The 19,424-nt window shown below is 46.8% G+C and overlaps 1 protein-coding gene across 1 annotated transcript in view; it reads right to left on the bottom strand.

The window, feature by feature from the left end:
• Positions 1-19,424, bottom strand: part of GALNTL6 (polypeptide N-acetylgalactosaminyltransferase like 6) — a 976,122-nt gene that overhangs the window by 128,522 nt on the left and 828,176 nt on the right. The window contains exon 5 of the mRNA XM_065405341.1: positions 4,213-4,398. Within this exon, the coding sequence (XP_065261413.1) occupies positions 4,213-4,398 (186 nt within the window). The remainder of the gene's footprint in view (positions 1-4,212; positions 4,399-19,424) is intronic.

Below are 19,424 nucleotides of genomic sequence, written 5' to 3'. Positions count from 1 at the left end.
AGGTGGATCCTTCGGTTAAAACTTACAAATAGGTATTTAGACCCACTGTCAGATGCTGCTCCCATTTAAGCAACTAGAAATTTTTCATTTACTTTAAACGGAGTAAGACTGGTCCTGAAATGGTTTATTCCTCCTTTTAGGAAGACATAGTGCAGGCTGCCCTTGAAACTTTTGTTGTTGTTGTTCATCTTGTGTTTGCCTTGCTTTATTTTCAGTTTCAAGTTCCAGGTCTAATGGGTGATTCTTGGGTAGGGTTGAAAGGCATCCGTTTTTTGACCAGAATGCCCGGTTGAAAAGGGGCCCTGTTGGCTCTGCTGACCAGGCCATTAAAAGTCCGGTTGGCCGCCTGCAGCGGGGCAGACAGGGTGCCTGCGTGGCTCCCAGAAAGCTGCCAGCATCTTCCTCTGGCTCCTAGGCTTAGGGGTGGGCATGGGGGCTCCACGTGCTGCCCCTCTCCTCCAGTACTGGCTTTGCAGCTCCCATTGGCCGGGAACTGCAGCCAATGGGAGCTGCGGGGGCAGCACCTGCTGCAGACAGGGGTGGCCCCTGCACCTAGGACACAGAGGGAGATGCCAGCAGCTTCCTGGGAGCCACCTGAGGTAAGTGCTGCCCAGAGCCGCCCCCCCCCACACACAAACTGCCTGCCCCAACCCAAAGCCTCCTCCTACACCCCAAATCCCTCATTTCTAGCCCCAACCCAGAGCCTGCACCCCAACCCCCTGCCCCAGCCTGGAGCCCCCTACCACACTCCAAACCCCTTGGCCCCAGCCCAGAGCCCGCTCCTGCACCCCAAACCCCTCATCTCCAGCCCCAACCCAGAGCCCGCACCCCCAGCTGGTGAAAATGAGCGAGTGTGGGGGAGAGCGAGTGACAGAGGGAGGGGGATGGAATGAGCAAGGGGGGACCTCAGAGAAGGGGCGAGGCAAGGGGCGCAGCAAGGGTGTCCAGTTTTCTGCAAATAGAAAGTTGGCAACCCTATCCTTGGGTAGGGTTGCCAACTTTGTAATATTTAAAAGCCAGACACACCAGCAGTAGTTCTGGAACCTCCCCTTCCCTTCCTCTCCAAAGCCCAGCCCCTGCCCCACCCCTTCCCCTTTAGGCCCCGCCCCATTCACTCCTCTTTCCCCCTTCCTCCATTGCTCATTGCTTTCTCCCTTTCTTGCTCTCCCTGTGTGGGTTGGGAGGGACTCACTGCAGAGCCGGAGCTGGGAGCTGCAGCCACCCGATGCAGGTAGGAGGTGGCCCTGGCTGAGTAGGGGCTGGCGCGGGTGATGACTCGGCGCCTCCCTCCCTCCCTCCCACAGTAACTGGACTTTGGGTGTCCGGACCGGTCAGATCTACACCGTCAAGTCCCCTTTTCAACTTGACTTTCTGGTCGAAAACTGGACACCTGGCCAGCCTAGCCTTGGGCCTCAGTTTATCTCAAGCCTAAGTTTTAGAATGCACCTTGTTGACTCACTGGATGTTATTTCCATTGGACCTGACACCTAAGGAGAGGGGGACTCAATTCCAGGACCTTGCTTCCTCTTTCAGTTTACCTTAGAAAGGAGCCAACTGTGGCCAGAAGATGACAACTATCACCCCACCCCCCCATAACACCAGAGTATAACCCCGACCGTCTCATTTGTCTGTGTGTTTGCCTGAGGAAACTGAGTTTGTGATTAAGCTGGGAATGTTTGGAGGAAAACCCAGTTAAAAGTTTTTCTCCCCTCAGAAAAGGGTTAAGAAGAAAAGCTGGGTTTGTAACTTTTGATTTTCCAGCTTACTGAAGTTAGCAAAGTAGAAGGTTTACATCACACATCTGCGGTTATTAAAAAATTAGGTCAGAAGCCTAAAGATTTTTGCACTAGTTGAGGGATGCACTGAGCAACATCCAGTTAACCCTTAAACCCCAACAGCAGGCAGAAGCAATGCCGGCTCCAGACACCAGTGAAGGAAGCAGGTGCTTGGGGCAGCCAATACAAAGGGACCGCACTCCATCCGGTATCGGGGCGGCACCTCCAGGTCTTCGGCGGCGGGTCCCTCAGTCCCTCTTCTTCTTTGAGCTGCCGCCGAAGTGCCGCCGAAGAGGAAGAGAGGGAGTGAAGAACCCGCCGCCAAATTGCCGCCAAAGAATGAAGCGGCGCGATTGGGCTACCGCCGATCGGCTTTTTTTTTTTTTTTTGCTGCTTGGGGCGGCAGAAAAGCTGGAGCCGGCTCTGGGCAGAAGACTCCCATCTGTGCTAGATAAGGTGAGCACATCCAGCAGTTTCAGCAGTGACCTGACAGTGTAGCTTGTGGAAGTCTACTGGTCTCTCTGCTCCTTCATACAACCAGCAGCTTGAATTTTACATGAAGATGGTGGTGCTATTTAATAAAAGGTTAATGCTGATGCTGTGAATAAGGAAAAGTGATAACTAGGGAATAGACTGGATGCATAATTTGGGTACCCTAACAGGGGCACCATTTCAGATTTTGGTGAGGAGGGGGCAATTTGAACCGTGATTCCAGGGACTATATAGGCACCTGAAAGCTGTCGGGGTTTTTTTCAGATAATAGGGGGGATGCAATCAAAAATTATAACTCAAAGGGTGTGTGTGTCAACTCAAAAAGTTTGAAAAGTGCACAGGGTGCAGGCGGGGATAGCTAGGGACAGTGTGCAGGCAGGGGTGTCGTCCAGGGAGACAGGTAGCTAGGGGCTGTGTGCAGAGAGGGGGTAGCTCAGGGTGCAGGCAGGGGGTAGCTAGGCGCTGGGAGGGGTGTAGCTCAGGGTACAGGGAGGGGCTGTGTCCGAGGAGGTGCTGCTGCTGCTGTGGGGCTGGCTATGCACTCAGTCCCTAGTTGGCACAGTGGCAGCAGCTCCGCAAGGCAGGAGCTGTGGTGAGGGGCACGCTTTGCTTGCTTGGCTACACAACAGGTGAGGGTGAGGGGGACACCCCAACATCAGGCCCCACTGGCTCTGCGCAGGAGATCAGGATTCAGGCTCCTGGTCCCGAGCAGCGTTGCCAGCAGCCGCTCCATGTCAGGGGCAAGGGGCAATGCTGTGGCTGCAGATGGCAGCGGAGCAGGGCAGTGGGAGGAGAAGGGGCTGCATCTTTCCCCCCACTGGGAACTTCACCCAAATATGGTAAAAAACTCGGGGTGGGGGGAGTGAGGGCAGATGCCTCCTCCTGCCTTCCCTAAATGGTGCCCCTGTAACCGTAGTCAGAAAGTATATGGTCTTCAATACCAACATAATCCACAACATTTATCTGACAGGGATATTTAGGAAGACTGGTTATTGGCCTTCTGGGTTATGTTGCATAGTTTGGAAACAGAACTAGGCATTTTGCTGCTTGAATATGTTTAATTAGCATGTTTTGCCACTAAACCAGTTCCAGCAGCAAAACTCAAGACATAATGACCATTCACTGAGGAAAGGCTAAACTGCCATCCTTATGAGAGATTCTTTTAATGAAAAAAAGAAAAAGGTTTCTTGTCTGTACTAAAGGAAGGAAGCACTCATCTTTGTCTGGAGGGGTGAGTAGTCAGATGTGTAGGGAAGGGAGCATTGTTTCCTGACTTAAATCCTAGACTACTTACAACTGTTTCTTCCCATGCCTTTGAGTAATGGAACTTCGCTGGTTCCAGCTAGAATCCAGCACAGCAGTCAATAGCAAATCATCCTTTCTGAGCTTCCTATTGTGAATGCAGTTATTGGATTTAACTCCAAAATCTGGGATATATTTACAACAAAAGCTGTTTTAGTGGACCGTGGAAGACTAAGGAGTACAATAGCTGCATACCAAACATTCCTTAATGCTCTTAGGTTTACAGTACATTCCATACCTAGTCCTAGACTTAGAGGTCTCTTATTAAAAAAAATAAATTAAACTAGGGAAGAGCAGAACTATATTGCAGAAGTTATACTAGTCATCTCTGGAATAAAGAAGCACAGATTCCTGTGTTTTGCCAGACAAACAAGCTCTTTCTTATACTGACTTTTCAATTTCAAGGTAACCAGTATATATATCTGTCCAATTATTCCAGCAAAAATCAGTGGCGTATTGTATATGAAGGTCTAGAAATCTCATGCTGTGCGTGGGATATCAGAATTGTCACAAGCCACCTGCAATACAGTACTAACCATTTTATATAGTGCAAGGATCTGCTTATTTTGGGGGCACAAGTTTAATTCTTGTAAATATACCATGTGTTCTGACTTTAATGGCCAATTAATGTTCAAGTACTTACTAAGCAATGGAGGCAGCCAATTCACGTTGACTTCACAATGGGAGTCCAGGAATGTCAAGACTTCTCCTTTAGCCATCGAGGCTCCTAGCAATCTGGTCCGAATCAGCCCTTCTCGTTTCTTGGTGCGCACAATCCTCACTTTGGTAAAACGGGCCATGTACTCCTCCAACTTCTCTTTCAAGTGTTCTGGAAAGGAGGGGAAAAGGGTAGAGGTGTCAGCCATGGAGGGCCAAACTAAGAACGGACATGTGTGAAAACATGCAAACAGATACCACTATAAGTATTCAGTGCTCTTTTATTTCTTGTAATTTCAAATCCTTCAGTATCTGCCATAAACCCTTTCTGAGATGGTTCATAAATTGTAAATGATCTTTGTTCTAATACACAGAGGAAACCACTGACATTCTAGACCTTTTACTGCTACTTAGCTGCTACTGGCAAGTTGCCATGCACCATATAATCACGGCCAAAACAACTGCAGAATGTTCACCCATTCTCTGGTTCCTGCAGCCCAAGGCCAGATGATCATCCTGACATATGGTTTTACAAACAATGCCCTTTCCAAGCGGGCTTTCTACTTGTATTAATTATGCAAGATGATGCATGGAAAGCAATTTTTAAAAATTAAGTGTTAAATCAGCATGACTAAATTGTTTTTTATGAGCATGGGAGGGCAAATAAACTTGCAAGTGGCAACTGGCTAGCAGCTTGAAGAAAATGGATGGCTGACTTGCAAATAAAATTAAGCTGTAGAAGTACAGCAATTGATATATTCTGTACTATTTTGTCTGTTTAGCCTGACTGTGTATGCATCACATAACAGCACATTTGGAATATATTTTCTTCTAATTAAAAATAAACAATAGAAGTGAAATCACCTCCTACAGTTTTGCCTCACCGTAAATAAATTACTGAAAATACTACAATAGGAAAAATAATTCACTGCCTATGATGAAACACTTCTGTTTGTCATGTTCATTCCTGCTCTGAATAAATTCAGTAACTATTTGGCAGGGAAAGGAGGAGGGAAAAGCTTGGTCTCCGATACTTAGCACTTTTGACGTGTTGTATTCAGGGCCGTCCCTAGGGGGGTGTGGGGCCTGGACAAATCAGCCCCCGCCGGCTTGGGGGCTCCATTCTGCATCAGTGGCTGGGCCGTCAGGACAGATTGGGCCCAGTGCTGGGCTGCCTGCTGCTGCTGGCAGTTGCCGGTGCTTACCACAGGGCTATTGTTGGCCATTGCACCACGGCGGCTCAGGGCTCCAGCTGGGTCGGGGGACTTGCTGCACCGAAACGCAGGCGGCCAAGCCGGGTGCTGTCTCCACTAACTGCCAACAAGAGGGCAGGCCCTGTGGAAGTGACAGATTCGTCTTCCAGGACCAACCGCACCGGCCAATCACCCCAGCCTGCGGGGCCCCTCAAAGCACGGGGCCTGGAGCGGTCGCTCCGATTCGCCCTACCCAAGAGACAGCTCTGGCTGTATTTACTGATGCTAGTGGATACAAGCTAATGCGCATCAAAAATGACTCTATAAGGTTCTGATTGTTTGTCTTTGTTATGCTGTGAAATTTGGAATTCCTTTGGAATGTTGTTGTTCCCAATAGTCTCCATGGACTTTGGATCAGGCCCTATATTATTATAGATTGTAGGAAATTTGTCGTCAACTACGATCTCTTTGTTTTGGACTTATGCAGGTATTAAAGGCCTATTATTCAGCAGTGACCTCAAAATCTGAGGATGCTTCCTATTGTTTGAAGAAGCCTACATTGGCCATGTACAGGCTGGGTAATTGCATGCACAATGGAGTACTTAGATACACAGTCATCTTCTTTAAGTTCCATTAGCAAGGGAGTAAAATTTGCAGAAGCACATTCTCCAGTACATATCTCCTTTAAGCAATCCCTCACCAGGCTTCTATAACAAAGGATCTATGGATATAGTCTTTAGAGTTGGCTTTGGGCATGTAGGATTTTAATCTAAAGAATAATGCTTTACCAGATGTGGTATAAAAAGAGCATTTTTTCTTTATTCCTTATGCTCTAAGGGAAAAAAAAAACTAGGGACTTTTTCAGGTGTCTTTTTCCTTTGAACCACTGTTTCTTGGTAACTTAGGCAGCTGAATTAACATTAGAATATCAGCTACAACAAGTCTTGATCTTTTTATTTTACCTATTTTTATGGCGGAGAATGCCCTTAGCATTTAACAGCATTACTATCTCAGTTTTGTAACCAGACAGCATTCAGATGTCCATCTTGTTCTTCAACCAGTGTGTTTTGTAGCACAGCTACAGCAATAGCAGAAGCATTAACAGCAAAAGCATGTCCTTTCCACTGAGCTTCGGTTTGATATAAACATCATTCCTGGCTTTTAGGCACTAAGCCCCACCAGTATTGTCACAATTCAGTGTGGCAAATATGCAGTACCACTAGGAGACTCTAGGTGAACTCTGGAAGTTGCAATACACCTGACAACACCAGAGTCCTTCCTATCCTACAGCACAAGCAGCAGGTGAGAGACAGAGCAGGAAATACAGGTGTGTGGCACTAGCCCCACTTAAGCAGAGTAAACAGCTGTCTGCACATGCTCCCTGCTGCCTCTGTTTCTGCTTTTGCAGACCCACAGGTTGGGGCTGGGGACTTCTGAGCCTCAATGTCAGGAAGGAAGAATTGTGACTCTGGGGATGAGATGTCTAACCTGGAGGGGTAGGAGTCGGGGTGTGTGTATTCTGAGCTTGAGACCATTCAGGTTTAGGGGGTAGCTCTGAGCTATGAAGAGGTTAGATAGGAAGAGGAAAGGCATTGGCTTGTAGGTGTTTCTGAGCAGGTGGAGGTTGAGATGGAGTGGTGCTGAACTAGCAGGAGAATGGGTTGAGTGCAGGAGGTAACAGAGTCAAATAGTGAATGAGGATGTGGGCAAACTGGTTGTGTGTGTGTGGGTGGGTGGAGATGGTGGGATAAGATCTAGATCGGAGGAAGAGAGGCAGGTGCTAGAAGAGGATAATAAAAGGGATGCAAGAAGGATACATGCTGTTTTCTCCCACCCGGTCCTTGACTTTAAAGTGCCCCAGTTTTTCATTCTGAAAGAGGAGGAAAGAAGCTGCCTCCTTCCCCCTCACTTTGCAGACTGTCCCAATTTTTCACTTCGAAAGTATGATCAGCTTCCATTCAAAGGAGCAGGGATGTGTGCAGATTACTACCTACATCCCTAATACTTATCTTGGGCACCAGCTGCCACTAATCACACCTCTGGCAATACTCTCTTTACCTGCTCAAGAAGTACACACTTATGATTTGTCAGCAAACCACCTGGATTCAGCATCATGACTTCTAAATTCAAAGTTATCCTTGAATCATTTTGTTTCCACTTATAAGACTCTTTAAAGTGTATATTTACCCAACTCCTTGCTTGGCTTTTAGGAGCTCTTTTCATAGTTATTCTTTGAGCATAAGAATACAGAAAAAGGAAATAATACCTAAGAACAAAGGCACAGACATGCCTTACAGCAGGGTAAGAGAATTCTTTAAAGGGTTCTGAGCCAGAGTTTTCTATGTGGTAATTTTAATCACCCTATAGAATTAAGAAATGAAACAGCTTTAATGCTGTTGAGAACTGCAAATTTCCATGGTAAATCAAGCCAAAGTTAGTTGGTATAGTGCTTCTGTGAAATTCTGAAAATTTACCACAACTCAACGGTCACTTCACCCCCCACTTCCACCTAGAAGTCTAGTTAAACTTATTATTTTTTTGTATGATACTATTGCTTAGGAATCCCAGTCTAGGATCTGGGTCCCATTGTTAGGTACTGTACAGACAAGTAGTAAGATGACAGCCCTGGCTCCGGGGTGCCCACAACCTACATGTCAGACAGGATGAAGTAGACACATGGTGAGGCTAATATTAAAGATGAGGAAACAATAAGAAACAGAATAGCTGTTAGACTCATCTTACTCCTAGGTGGACTAACAATTTCTATTTGAGGACAATGTAGAATGAACACCTTCTCTTTAATTGACACAACTGCACTAGTAAGCAGCACAAGCAAATAAATCATTCATGAGTCTGACCATCACAGGGTAGACAGGTTTCAGAGTAGCAGCCGTGTTAGTCTGTATCTGTAAAAACAAACAGGAGTACTTGTGGCACCTTAGAGACTAACAAATTTATTAGAGCATAAGCTTTCGTGGGCTACAACCCACTTCTTCGGATGCATATGCTTATGCTCTAATAAATTTGTTAGTCTCTAAGGTGCAAAGCTTATGCTCTAATAAATTTGTTAGTCTCTAAGGTGCCACAAGTACTCCTGTTCGTTTTTTAGGGTAGAAAGGAAAAGACAGAAATGGCAGTTGGGATTTGGAATAAGAGAGGAAGAACAAGGCATTCTTCCTTGTCCTCTGCAGGATCCTGGTTTAAATCCTCCGAGATTAAACAAAATTTCTTCTTTTGATTAATCCTGAAATTGTCTCTTGCCTTGGTTAAGTACAAATAGACACCCAGTACAAAGGACTTCATTCAATTCCTCATGTTTTGGTAAACCAGAGTTTACCAAGCTTTTAAGAGGTGCCCCTCCCTTCAGGAAAATGAAACCAAATCACATCCTCTCTGCAGTGCTACCATGCATTGTCAGTGGCCTAGCATCGTAATTTATACACTTTCCATCCCCGTTCCCCCACATCCTCCAAAAAAAACAAAACACCGCCTCAACCAAACCAAACCCAAACACTTTGGGAAATGCTGATGCAGCTCTTCATATTATGCAGTGCTTCAGTGTAGGCACTATTTACGCTGACAGGGGGGGTTCTCCCATCAGCATAGGCAATCCGCGTCCCAGAAGCAGTAGTTGGGTCAATGGAAGAATTCTTCTGTTGACCTAGTGCTGTCTTCGTGGGGACTTAGGTTGGCTTAATTATGCCACTCGGGTGTAGATTTTTCACCCCCCCGAGCAACATAATTACGCTGACCTAATTTTTTAGTGTAGACCAGGCCTAGGTCAACAGAAGAATTCTTCTGACAATCTAGCACTGTCTACACCAGGGTTAGGTTGGCACAGCTATGTCTCTCAATCCTCACCCCTGCCAACCTAAATTCCTAGTATAGATCAGCCGTATAGTACTTCTCCTTTCTTACCTCATTTGCTAAGCAGTGAAAATGTTGGTGTTTATAGTATCTCCATTGACATCTGAGTTAGCAACCATTGAAATGAAAACTCAGAGCTAGGGTTTTAGGCTCCCTGCAAACTCATTCAAGCATCTCTGCATCAGTTGTGCTCTTCATATTTTGAAGGTTTTTTCCCCACAAACATAACAGCCTGAGTGAAAGTGAAAGCTGAGACTGGAGAGATCTCTATGGAGAAGTCCCCATTCTCCCAATTAGCCCTTCATGCCTAGCAGGGAGCACATCCCACACTTCGGGAAACATTGTGTTAAATAACTCAGCACACCTTTGAATATCAGGATCCAGTCTTCCTAAGTTAGTTTTATCCTTTTGAATAAGCCCATTTTTTGTCCTGTGACTTAGTAGTTTTATTAGGTTTTTAGCATGGCACAAGGAGCACAAAAGAGTCAACTATACAAACAACATTTGTACTATTTACATAGTATTCTAAGTCTGGCTTCACTTAGATTTGTACCTACAACGTCATCCTACTTACTCAGAAAGTGAAAGTACTAAATGTCAGCGAACACTCATTTTTAAAGAGATCAGTTTGACTGATGCCATCAAAACACCAGAGCTCTTTCAAAAATTCGAGAAAATTATTGATTACTAAAGACATGTAAAGTGTCTAGACTGAGTGACCCTGGAGCAAATTAGGAAATTAAATCCATGTAAGCAATATTCTAATCCTAAACTTTGATACAGAAGAGAGTATCAATAACTACATCTAATACATGTCTAATTTCGAAATTTTACAAAGATGAAATATTTAGTATGTAATCCATAATCTCTTTACTACAAAAGCTGCATGCAGAACCCAGTTTCAACAATCTACTATAATATGGTTCAGAGGATGAAGATTTCTCAAAACAAAAGAAAAATCGGGTTCACAGATAATAATGCTCCTCAAGTTAAATCAGTATGAAAGTGCTTCCATACTGCATTTCCATTTTAAATGTATGTCTCAGGACACTCAGTTCCAGTCCTGCCAATCTCAGACACAATGAGATCTAACACAACAGATGGCCCCCTCTGGGCCACTGCCCCAATATTTTCTAAGGTTATATAAATACTAAATATAAAACCTTGATGGTCAGTCACCGACATATAAGCAACCAATGCACTTCTCAGAATGTTGGCAAGACCCTTGAGAAATCATGCTGCTGTTTCTGCAAGAGCCGCACTTAGTGGTTTGTTTTCAAGAATTGCCCCCACGTAAAACACCTCACAACCTAGTGGTCATGAAGGTCAGTTCCTAGAAGAAAGGCAAAAATGTGAAAGCCCCTGTGTCTAAGGATCATTGAAATCTAGATAGTACAAGCATTTGAGAATATGCTGTAGGGAATAACCCTGTCCTAGCAAAATCTCATCTAGTAGGTCTTTTCTGTTACTAATTTCTATGAGCTTTGGCTTTTAACATCACATTTCTCCAGAATATCAAAATAAACTGCCCCTTTACCACAGAACTTCAGTTTGAGTTTCCCTTCATAGCGAAAGGGCAGGGGGAAATCTGATTTTTACCACACACATCTCAATTTAATTTTTATCACCAGCCTGATAGACTATTCTATTGCTGTAGATATCATCTTCCAAGAAAACCTCCTGTATACACATGCCCTCTGCATTATCCATATACATTGAGAAGCCAGTAAGCTGCATCTCCAAATACACACACACCCTTCAGTGTCAAGGCAAAACCATAATTTCAGGAGAAATTCTCTAAAGAAATTCCAATGTGATGTACAAAATAGAAAACAAAATGAAATGAAAGGCCTTTAAATCTCCCAGAGACAACACATTCAGGCCATTTATTGCCAGCAGAATCAGTTCAAGCAAGCTTGCCATGACAATAAAACACTGAGGTAGGATGGCTTCATTTATATGCAGCAATATTACATAAATTTCACTTTCAGAGGCAGGCATGAGAGAGATGCGAATATTTAAATTCTTCACTGAGCAATAAATGGGGCACCTCAGATGTAAAAAAAAGTCAGCACTCCTGTCACTAAAAATAGGGGGAAGATGCCTAATTCGTAATTTAAAAAGAAAAGATATCATTCTCTTTCTTTCTTTCACAGTGTTGATTAAATGAGGTAATAAATCATATGTCTGATACATGCCAGGCATCTGCCAGGGCAGGAGTTGGCGCAGAAGGTGACAAATAAAGAGTCATGCAGGAGCAAGAGTTTTATAGGCTGTCACTAGTATGACAAGTGATGATAAAGGGCAGCATTATGTCTCCACTGCTGATAGTCTATAAACAAATTCTCTATTGTAATTCTTTTGTGTGGGCTCTTTATCTTCATTTAAAGCCTGGAGAAGTTTTTCTAAAAGAGCAGCGAAGAGAAAATTGTTTTGTCCTAGTAATTAAAGGTCTGCTCAAGCGGAATACCCAATTGCTAATTCAGTGTCCAAAAGTATACACTTTGAATTGATAGGGATGACAGAGGAGGAACTTTTTTTTTTTTTAAATGGATTTGTTGTTCTTCCCTCTTTGTGTGGCTAAAATGTGTATGCTTTTTACTGATTCCTCCTGGTGGCAGATGTGCTAGGTGAGCAGAACCTTCTTCACCAAGTCCCCCTACATTTCCCAGGAAAAGCATGGAGAGATTTTAGAAAAGACACCAAAGCTACAGATCTTACAGAGCCAGGGATTGAGTACATTCTTCTTTCCCAGACTTAGGGACTAGTGTGGCTACAGTGCAGACACATGATGAGGCCAAGAAAAGAGGAAGCTACTCACCTTGTGGACTAGGTGTGCTTGTGTCCCTGTGCTTCTGATCAGAGAACTTTGGTAACAGTGTCTGTTTGGCCTGCACACGCGCTGTCCCCCCACCTTGTGCTCTACCATGAGGCTAACTAGCACTGCACAGGTTAACCACCCTCAGTTCCTTCTCTACTGCAGAGTCATTGACAAGAACTCCAAAGTAGAGGGGAGCAGGATGGGTTGTGGAGCACCCATAGGGACACACGTCTCAAAGAACCATTGTTACTGCACAAAGTAACTCCCTCTTTTTCTTTGAGTAGTGCCCCTATGGGTGCTCCACTGTAGATAACTTCCAAGCAGTGTTCCCAATGGAGGGCTGAGGCTTTGGAGTCAAGTCTGTTATGGATGAGAATACTGAGGTGCCAAAGCTGGCGCTGGACGCAGAGTCGCCTGTAACCACATAGTGTTCTGTGAAAGTATGTACAGATGCCCAGATGGCTGCTCTGCAGATTTCCAAAATAGGGATATTCTTGAGGAAGGCAACTGAAGCCGAAATTGACCTTGTGGCATGTATACGGATTTCAGATGGAAGAATGACCCTGAAAATCTCGTAGAATTGTTTAATGCAGCTCAAGAGTCTTTGTGCAGACATTGCTGTACCTTTTGATCTGTCCGCAATGGAAAGGAAATGCTTAGGAGAGTTTCTAAAGGTCTTTGTCCTGTCCAGGTAAAAGGCCAGAGCCCTTCAAACATCTAATGTGTATAGAATAGCCTCCCTGTTATATCAGTGAGGCTTAGGGTAAAAAGTTTATTATACCCTTGAGGAGTTGCTTTGTAGTTGCGTGCAAGAACACTGAGTATCCCTCTATTTGTTGATGGAAGGATGTTATGGCTGCTAGGTGTACTTTGAATAAACTAAGATATAGTCCTGATTTCTTGATAGTCAGCCTATAGTCTAGGACAGAGGTGGGCAAACCACGGCCCACAGGCCACATCCGGCCCGCGGGACTCTCCTGCCTGGCCCCTGAGCTCCTGCCCTGGGAGACTAGCCCCCGGCCCCTCCCCCCCAGCTCTCCCTTCCCCGCATCCTCAGTTCGCTCCGCCACCGGGGCTGTGAGCTCCTGGGGCAGCACAGCTGCAGAGCCCAGCCTGACCCGGTGCTCTGTGCTGCGCGGTGGCGTGGCTGGCTCCAGCCGGGTGGTGCGGCTGCCTGTCCTGGTGCTTTGGGCAGTGCGGCTGTAGCACCACCAGCGCGGCTGTAGCACCACCAGCGCTCCAGGCAGTGTGGTAAGGGGGCAGGGAGAGGGGGGGTTGGATAGAGGGCAGGGGAGTTTGGAGTGGTGGTCAGGGGTGTGGATAGGGGGTGGGGTGGTCAGAGGGTGGGGAGCAGGGGGGTTGAATGTGGGCAGGAGTCCCAGGGGGCAGTCAGGAATGACTGGGGGTTGGATGGGGCAGCGGGGGGCAGTCAGGGAGAAAGTGTGGTTGGATGGGGCAGGGGTCCCGGATGGGGGGGGGGTCAGGGGGTGAGAAGCGGGAGGGGTCGGATAGGGGGTGGGCCACGCCTGGCTGTTTGGGGAGGCACAACCTCCGCTAACCGGCCCTCTGTACAATTTTGGAAACCCGATGCAGCCCTCAGGCCAAAAGTTTGCCCGCCCCTGGTCTAGGATCATTGGGAGAGTAGCAGATGTCAGGGAAATTTGTCTAGAATTACACCAACCCTGAAACCTGGTCCACTTCTGCGGGTAAGTATGACTTTACTACACAGTGGGAAATTGGCTACAAACTTTCTGTACCTCCTCAGAGCAGGATCTTTCTGTGTTGGAACCATGAGGAACCAGGCCTTGAGCCACAGTAGCCACAGGTTGTGGTTGTGGTTGAGTGCGCGTCCTTGGTTGTGCAAGAGGAGGTTGTGAAGAAGGATCAGTGGACACTTCACCAGCCGTGACAGGTAAGGTTACTATGTCTGTCTCGGCCAGGTGGGAGCAATCAGTATGATGTTTGCTCTCTCTCTTTTTATTTTTAAACAGGACTTTTGATAATAGAGGGATTGGGAGAAAGGCATATAGCAGGCCCTTGTCCCACAAGAGAAGGAGAGTGTCCCCTAAGGAGTGTAGTCCGAGGCCTGCCCAGGAGCAGTAGAATGGACATTTCTTGTTCAGGTAAGTGGTGAATAAGTCTATAATTGGTGTCCCCCACCATCTGAATATCTTATGAAGTACTGCTGAGTTCATCTCCCATTTGTGGTCATGTGGAACTTGTGGCTGAGACCGTCCACTGTCGTGTTCTGTACTCCTGGAAGGTAGGGTGCTGATATTGTGGCACTGTGGGAAATGCACCAGTTCCACAGCTCTAGTGCTTCTGCACAGAGGGAGTGCGATCTGCCCCCCTCCCCGACGATATATGTAGTACATGCACGCTATGTTGTCTGCGATGACTCTTGTGTGTGTACACCTCTGATTAGCGGAAGTGAGCACAAGCATTCCTGACCGCTCTGAGTTTGAGGAGGTTGATGTGAAGAGACATCTCCATGAGGTTGTTGAGATGTGCACCCCAACCTCTGAGGGATGCATCGGTGGTGAGAAATAACAATGGGAAAGGTTGTGAGAAGGGGATCACCATGCAGACATTTGATGGGTCCTTCACCAGTCCAGGGAGTGTTTGACTTTGGTGGGCCATGAGAGGTTTGTCTAGACTGTCTCTGTTTGGCCTGTCAACCGAGCCGAACCATGTCTGGAGCCACCTCATGTAAAGCTTGGCATGAGTTATCATGAACATGCCCACACCCATGTGCCCCAGAAGTTAAAGACAGTGATATTTGAGGGCTGGTTTGTACTGACTCCGAGCATGGACAATTTGTGGAACCTGTGCTGTGGAAGGAGCGCCCTTGCCTGAAATGAGTCAAGATCAGCTCCTATGATCTGTAGGTGGCATACAGGGGTTAACATCAATTTTTGGATGTTGATCTGTAGGCCCAGCTCCATGAACAAGTCCATAGTTGTTTGGGTGACTCGAAGGACATCAATGAATGAGCGGGCTCTGAGGAGACAATCATCCAGGTCGGGGTGGGTGGGGGCGGGGGGAGGTAGATCATGATCCCCTGCAAGGCCGGCTCCAGGCACCAGCTAAGGAAGCGGGTGCTTGGGGCAGCCAATACAAAGGGGCGGCACGTCCGGGTCTTTGGCAGGAATTTGGCGGCGGGTCCCTCAGTCCCTCTCTTCCTCTTTGAGCTGCTGCCGAAGTGCCGCCGAAGAGGAAGAGAGGGAGTGAAGGACCTGCCGCTGAACTGCCACTGAAGAATGGAGCGACGCGATTGAGCTGCCGCCGAAGTGCCGCCGATCTGCTTCCCACCCCTCCCCAGCCGCTTGGGACGGCAGAAAACCTGGAACCGGCCCTGATCCCCTGGAGGCATAGGTGAGCTGCCATGTTAGAGAGGACCTTGGAGAATACTCTCAGAACAGATGAGATGCCAAAGGGGAGTACTCTATACTAGTAAGTGTCCTGGCCCAGGGTAAATCTGGGGAGTTGTACGTGGGAGTAAGCATCCTGCAGGTCAAGGGCTGAGAACCAATCTCCCTGTTCCAAAGATGGAATAATCATTGCTAGTGTGACCATTTTGAATTTTTGAGCCTTGACAAATTTATTCAGTGCTCAGAGGTCCAGTACGGGTCTTCAACTTCCCTTCTTCTTGGGTATCAGGAAATAATGAAAGTAAAAACCTATCCCTCATAGATGGTGAGGATCAGGTCTATGGCTCCTAAGCAAAGAAGGTGATCTATTTCTTGTTGCAACAGACTCTCATGAGAAGGGTCCCTGAAGAGGGAAGGGGAAGGGTGTTGAGGGGGAGGGAGGTGAAGTGGATGGAGTACCCATTGCAGAGGATTTCCAGAATCTATTTGTTGGATGTTATTCATTCCCAGATGTTGTGGAATGAAGCAAAGCAGCACCCAAATGGATACAATGGGTTGATCAGCTGCAGTTAGTGTTGAGAGGAGTGGTCACTCAGTGCCCCGACCAAGATGTCAAAACTGATGTTTTGAGGTGAATGGTTGTGAAGAGGAAGACTGCGGGCCTGGTGATTTGCGTTTTGAAAACCTTGATTTTTTTCCTTTGAGGCTTATAACAGCACTGAATTAGAGTGTGGGGCATGCAGGATTTATGCTGAGATTGAGGACTAAATTTTCTGTTTTGTCCAGGTATATAATTCCCTAATGACTGAAGAGTAGCTCTGGAATCTTCAAGTGTATAGCAGGATACGTCAGTCTTCTTGGCAAACAATTCGGCGTCCTTGAATGGAGGTCCTTTACAGTAGTCTTCACTTCCTTAGGGAAGCCGGACAAGTGCAACCATGACACTCACTGCATAACAGCTGTGGAGATGGATAGGGCTGCTGCGTCGACTGCATCAAGTGCTGACTGGAGTGCTGACTTGGCCACCAGTTGTCCTTCATTAACAATGGCACGAAACTGTTCTCGGTGTGACTTTGGGAGCTGATCAATAAATACGTTGAGCTTAGAGTAACTGATGTACAGTAGCTGTATTTTGCTGACAGAGCCTGAGAATTTCCAATTCTAAATTGCAGTGAGGCAGATGAATAGGTCTTTTTCCCACATAGGTCAAGGTGCTTCCAATCCCTGTCATAGTGGGTGGACTTCACCCAGTGTTGGCAACCTCGGGAGTTCAGTGCATCCATAACTATCAATTTAGGGAGGGGATGGGAAAAAAGAAATTCCATATCCTTGGCCAGGACATAATATTTCTCATTGATCCATTTTAAGGAAGGTGTGACTGATGCTGGAGTTGGCTTGGTTGGGTCCAGAAGGGCCTAGTTGCTGGGAAGAGCTCTTCTGGAGGAAAAGGAGTGTAAGATGTCCATGAGTTAATGATAGGTGTCTTACCTCTCAATAGGTATCTGCAAAGTGTCTGCCACCCATTTTGCCAAATCTTGAAATACCCTGAAGTTGTCTGCTAGAGACGGCAGAGAAGGCATCACTGCCTTGTCTGGAGAGGAGGAAGAAATGCTGGTCTATGGTGGGACCTCTCCTCAAATCCGATTAGTGGTGCTAGAACTAGGGGTGCTCCTGCACCCCTTGGCTTGAAGCAACAACAAACACCACCAAATACACGGTTTCCATCATCAGCATGCCCCCTGTAAAAATTGTCCCAGCACCCCTGAATCTGACCTCATGTTCTTCCATGATCTTTTTGAGAGGTTCAGAGGCTCTGGATACCGTGGCTGAGGGAGAGCACCTCAATGGCTCATGGTGGGCCACACTAGATGTTCGGTGTGGAGTCTGTACACTGCCCAGGATCCCAGTAGGGCCACTGGGGTGGTGGACGGGGTCATGGTGGTTGGGCTAATGGCTGGCCATACCATGGTGGTTGAGGAGCAGAGGAAGGGTATGACTGAGGGGACCCAGATTGGTAGTGGGCACTATAAGGGATGGGAGACAACCTCCTCCTGTTTGCTCTCCAATTCTCCACTGGTGGAGATTCCTGTGTCCAACATAAACTTGGTACCAGGGCTGCAGTACCGAGCAGGGGAGACTCTGGTATCTCAGCTACCGCGAAGTCCTTTGAGTGTCTGAACCCTTGTGCTGCTGTCATACTTGGTACCGATGGCAGTTGTCAGTGCTAGCTCAATGGTATTGAGGGGATCAGATCTGGGACATGCTGAGCGCTCTGAGGCTGGATGGCATGTTGTTGATGGTGCCGATGTTAACGCCTGTACTGGCAGCGTCTTCCCAGAGGTGGTGCAGTCTCTATCCTTACCTTTCCTTGTCGGTACTGTTGCTTTGGTACCTATGCCCATCACGTCCTTAGGTGCATCAATGGTACCTGTGCACCAGAACCTCGTGAGCTATGGGTGCCATGTTTGGATGGCCTTAGTGCCCTTGGAGCTCATGACATTGAATGTGCCGGAGATATTTTTTGACTAGCCTGGAGCCCACTCTAAGGACTCATGGCTCTCTTTTTTAAAGCCTTACATGAGGCTGTTTTCTGTTTTCTTCGACTCATAAACCTTAGATGTTGACCTTAGATGTGGGAAGATTCACACCATCTGGGTGACTCCTGGCCTGGGTCCGGGGACAGCTGGAGGGCTATCTCCATGAGGAGGAGTTTTAGTCTCAGTCCTTCTGAGATCTGGACTTTAATAGTTGGCAAAGACCACACTTCTGGAAAATGCGTTTTTTCCTGAGACAACAGATGTAGCAGGAACATCTGTCTGCTACTGCGATGGCCTCTTTGCATGAGAGGCACCTCTTAAATCCCAGTGAATCGGCATACTTCGCACTAGGGCAAACCCCAGACAAAGGGGAAAAAGGTTCATTTTTTTTTTAAGAGAAAAAAAAACTAGAGGAACTCCAAGGCTATGTCTACACTACAGCTTGTCAGCAGAACTTATGCCATTCAGGGATGTGAATAAACCATCCCCATGAGCAACATAAGTTACAATGATGTAAGTGCTGGTGTGAACAGTGCTATGTTGGTGGGAGACCTCCCGCCACCATAGCTTCTGCTGCTTGTGGAGGTGGTTTTATTATGCCGAAGGGAGAGGTCCCATCAGCCATAGAGTGTCTTCACAGACATGCTGCAGCATTATATGTGTAGACATGCCCTCAGACTAAGAAAATTAACTATTTGAATTCCAGTAGGAATAACGATCCGATGAACGGACTGCTATTGGCTCCGTCTCTCGCTGGGGAGGTTGAGAAGGAACTGAGGTGGGCTCACCAGCGCAGCATTGGTTAGCCTTGTGGCAGAGCATGAGTGGGGGGCAGTGCATGTGCGAGCCTAACAGACACTGCTACCAAAGTTCTCTAATCAGCAGTGCAGGGATGCAAGCACACCTACAGTGGAGCACCAACAGGGACACTACTTGAAGAAGTAAAGGCGCTAGAGAGATACCTGAGAAATTAAGCCCCCTGGCTCTGCAGATTCTGGCCAGTCATACACATGGCATATTGTCTGTACTCAGCTTCTCCCCCACCAAACCTCTCTCCAAGACAGCACAGCCAGCTCCCACATTTCCTGTCATGGTATTATTGACAACTGGGTCACCAGCAGTGTTCAACTCACCTGAGGGCAACCATAGTGCTGGGAGGATTATTTTATGCTTCTCTGCACAACATTAGCTAACTCTGTTAATATGTTGATTTTATTTTAGTTGGAGAAGTAGAATTTGAACTGATTTGACATTCATTGGGTGTGTTAAATGCATGTTGAGCCAGGGAACCCCACTGTGTTGTAAAGTCTATGTTGGCCTATATACACCACCTGCTCCCCCTCTAAACAGAGGAGCATGTTGGGGGGCACATAGGGACATGACTGAGTGTGTGGTGCTCTGCTGATTTT

Source organism: Emys orbicularis, chromosome 5 (assembly GCF_028017835.1).
Source record: "Emys orbicularis isolate rEmyOrb1 chromosome 5, rEmyOrb1.hap1, whole genome shotgun sequence".
Classification (NCBI taxonomy): Eukaryota; Metazoa; Chordata; order Testudines; family Emydidae; genus Emys; species Emys orbicularis.
This window is presented reverse-complemented; position numbering and strand designations above follow the sequence as displayed.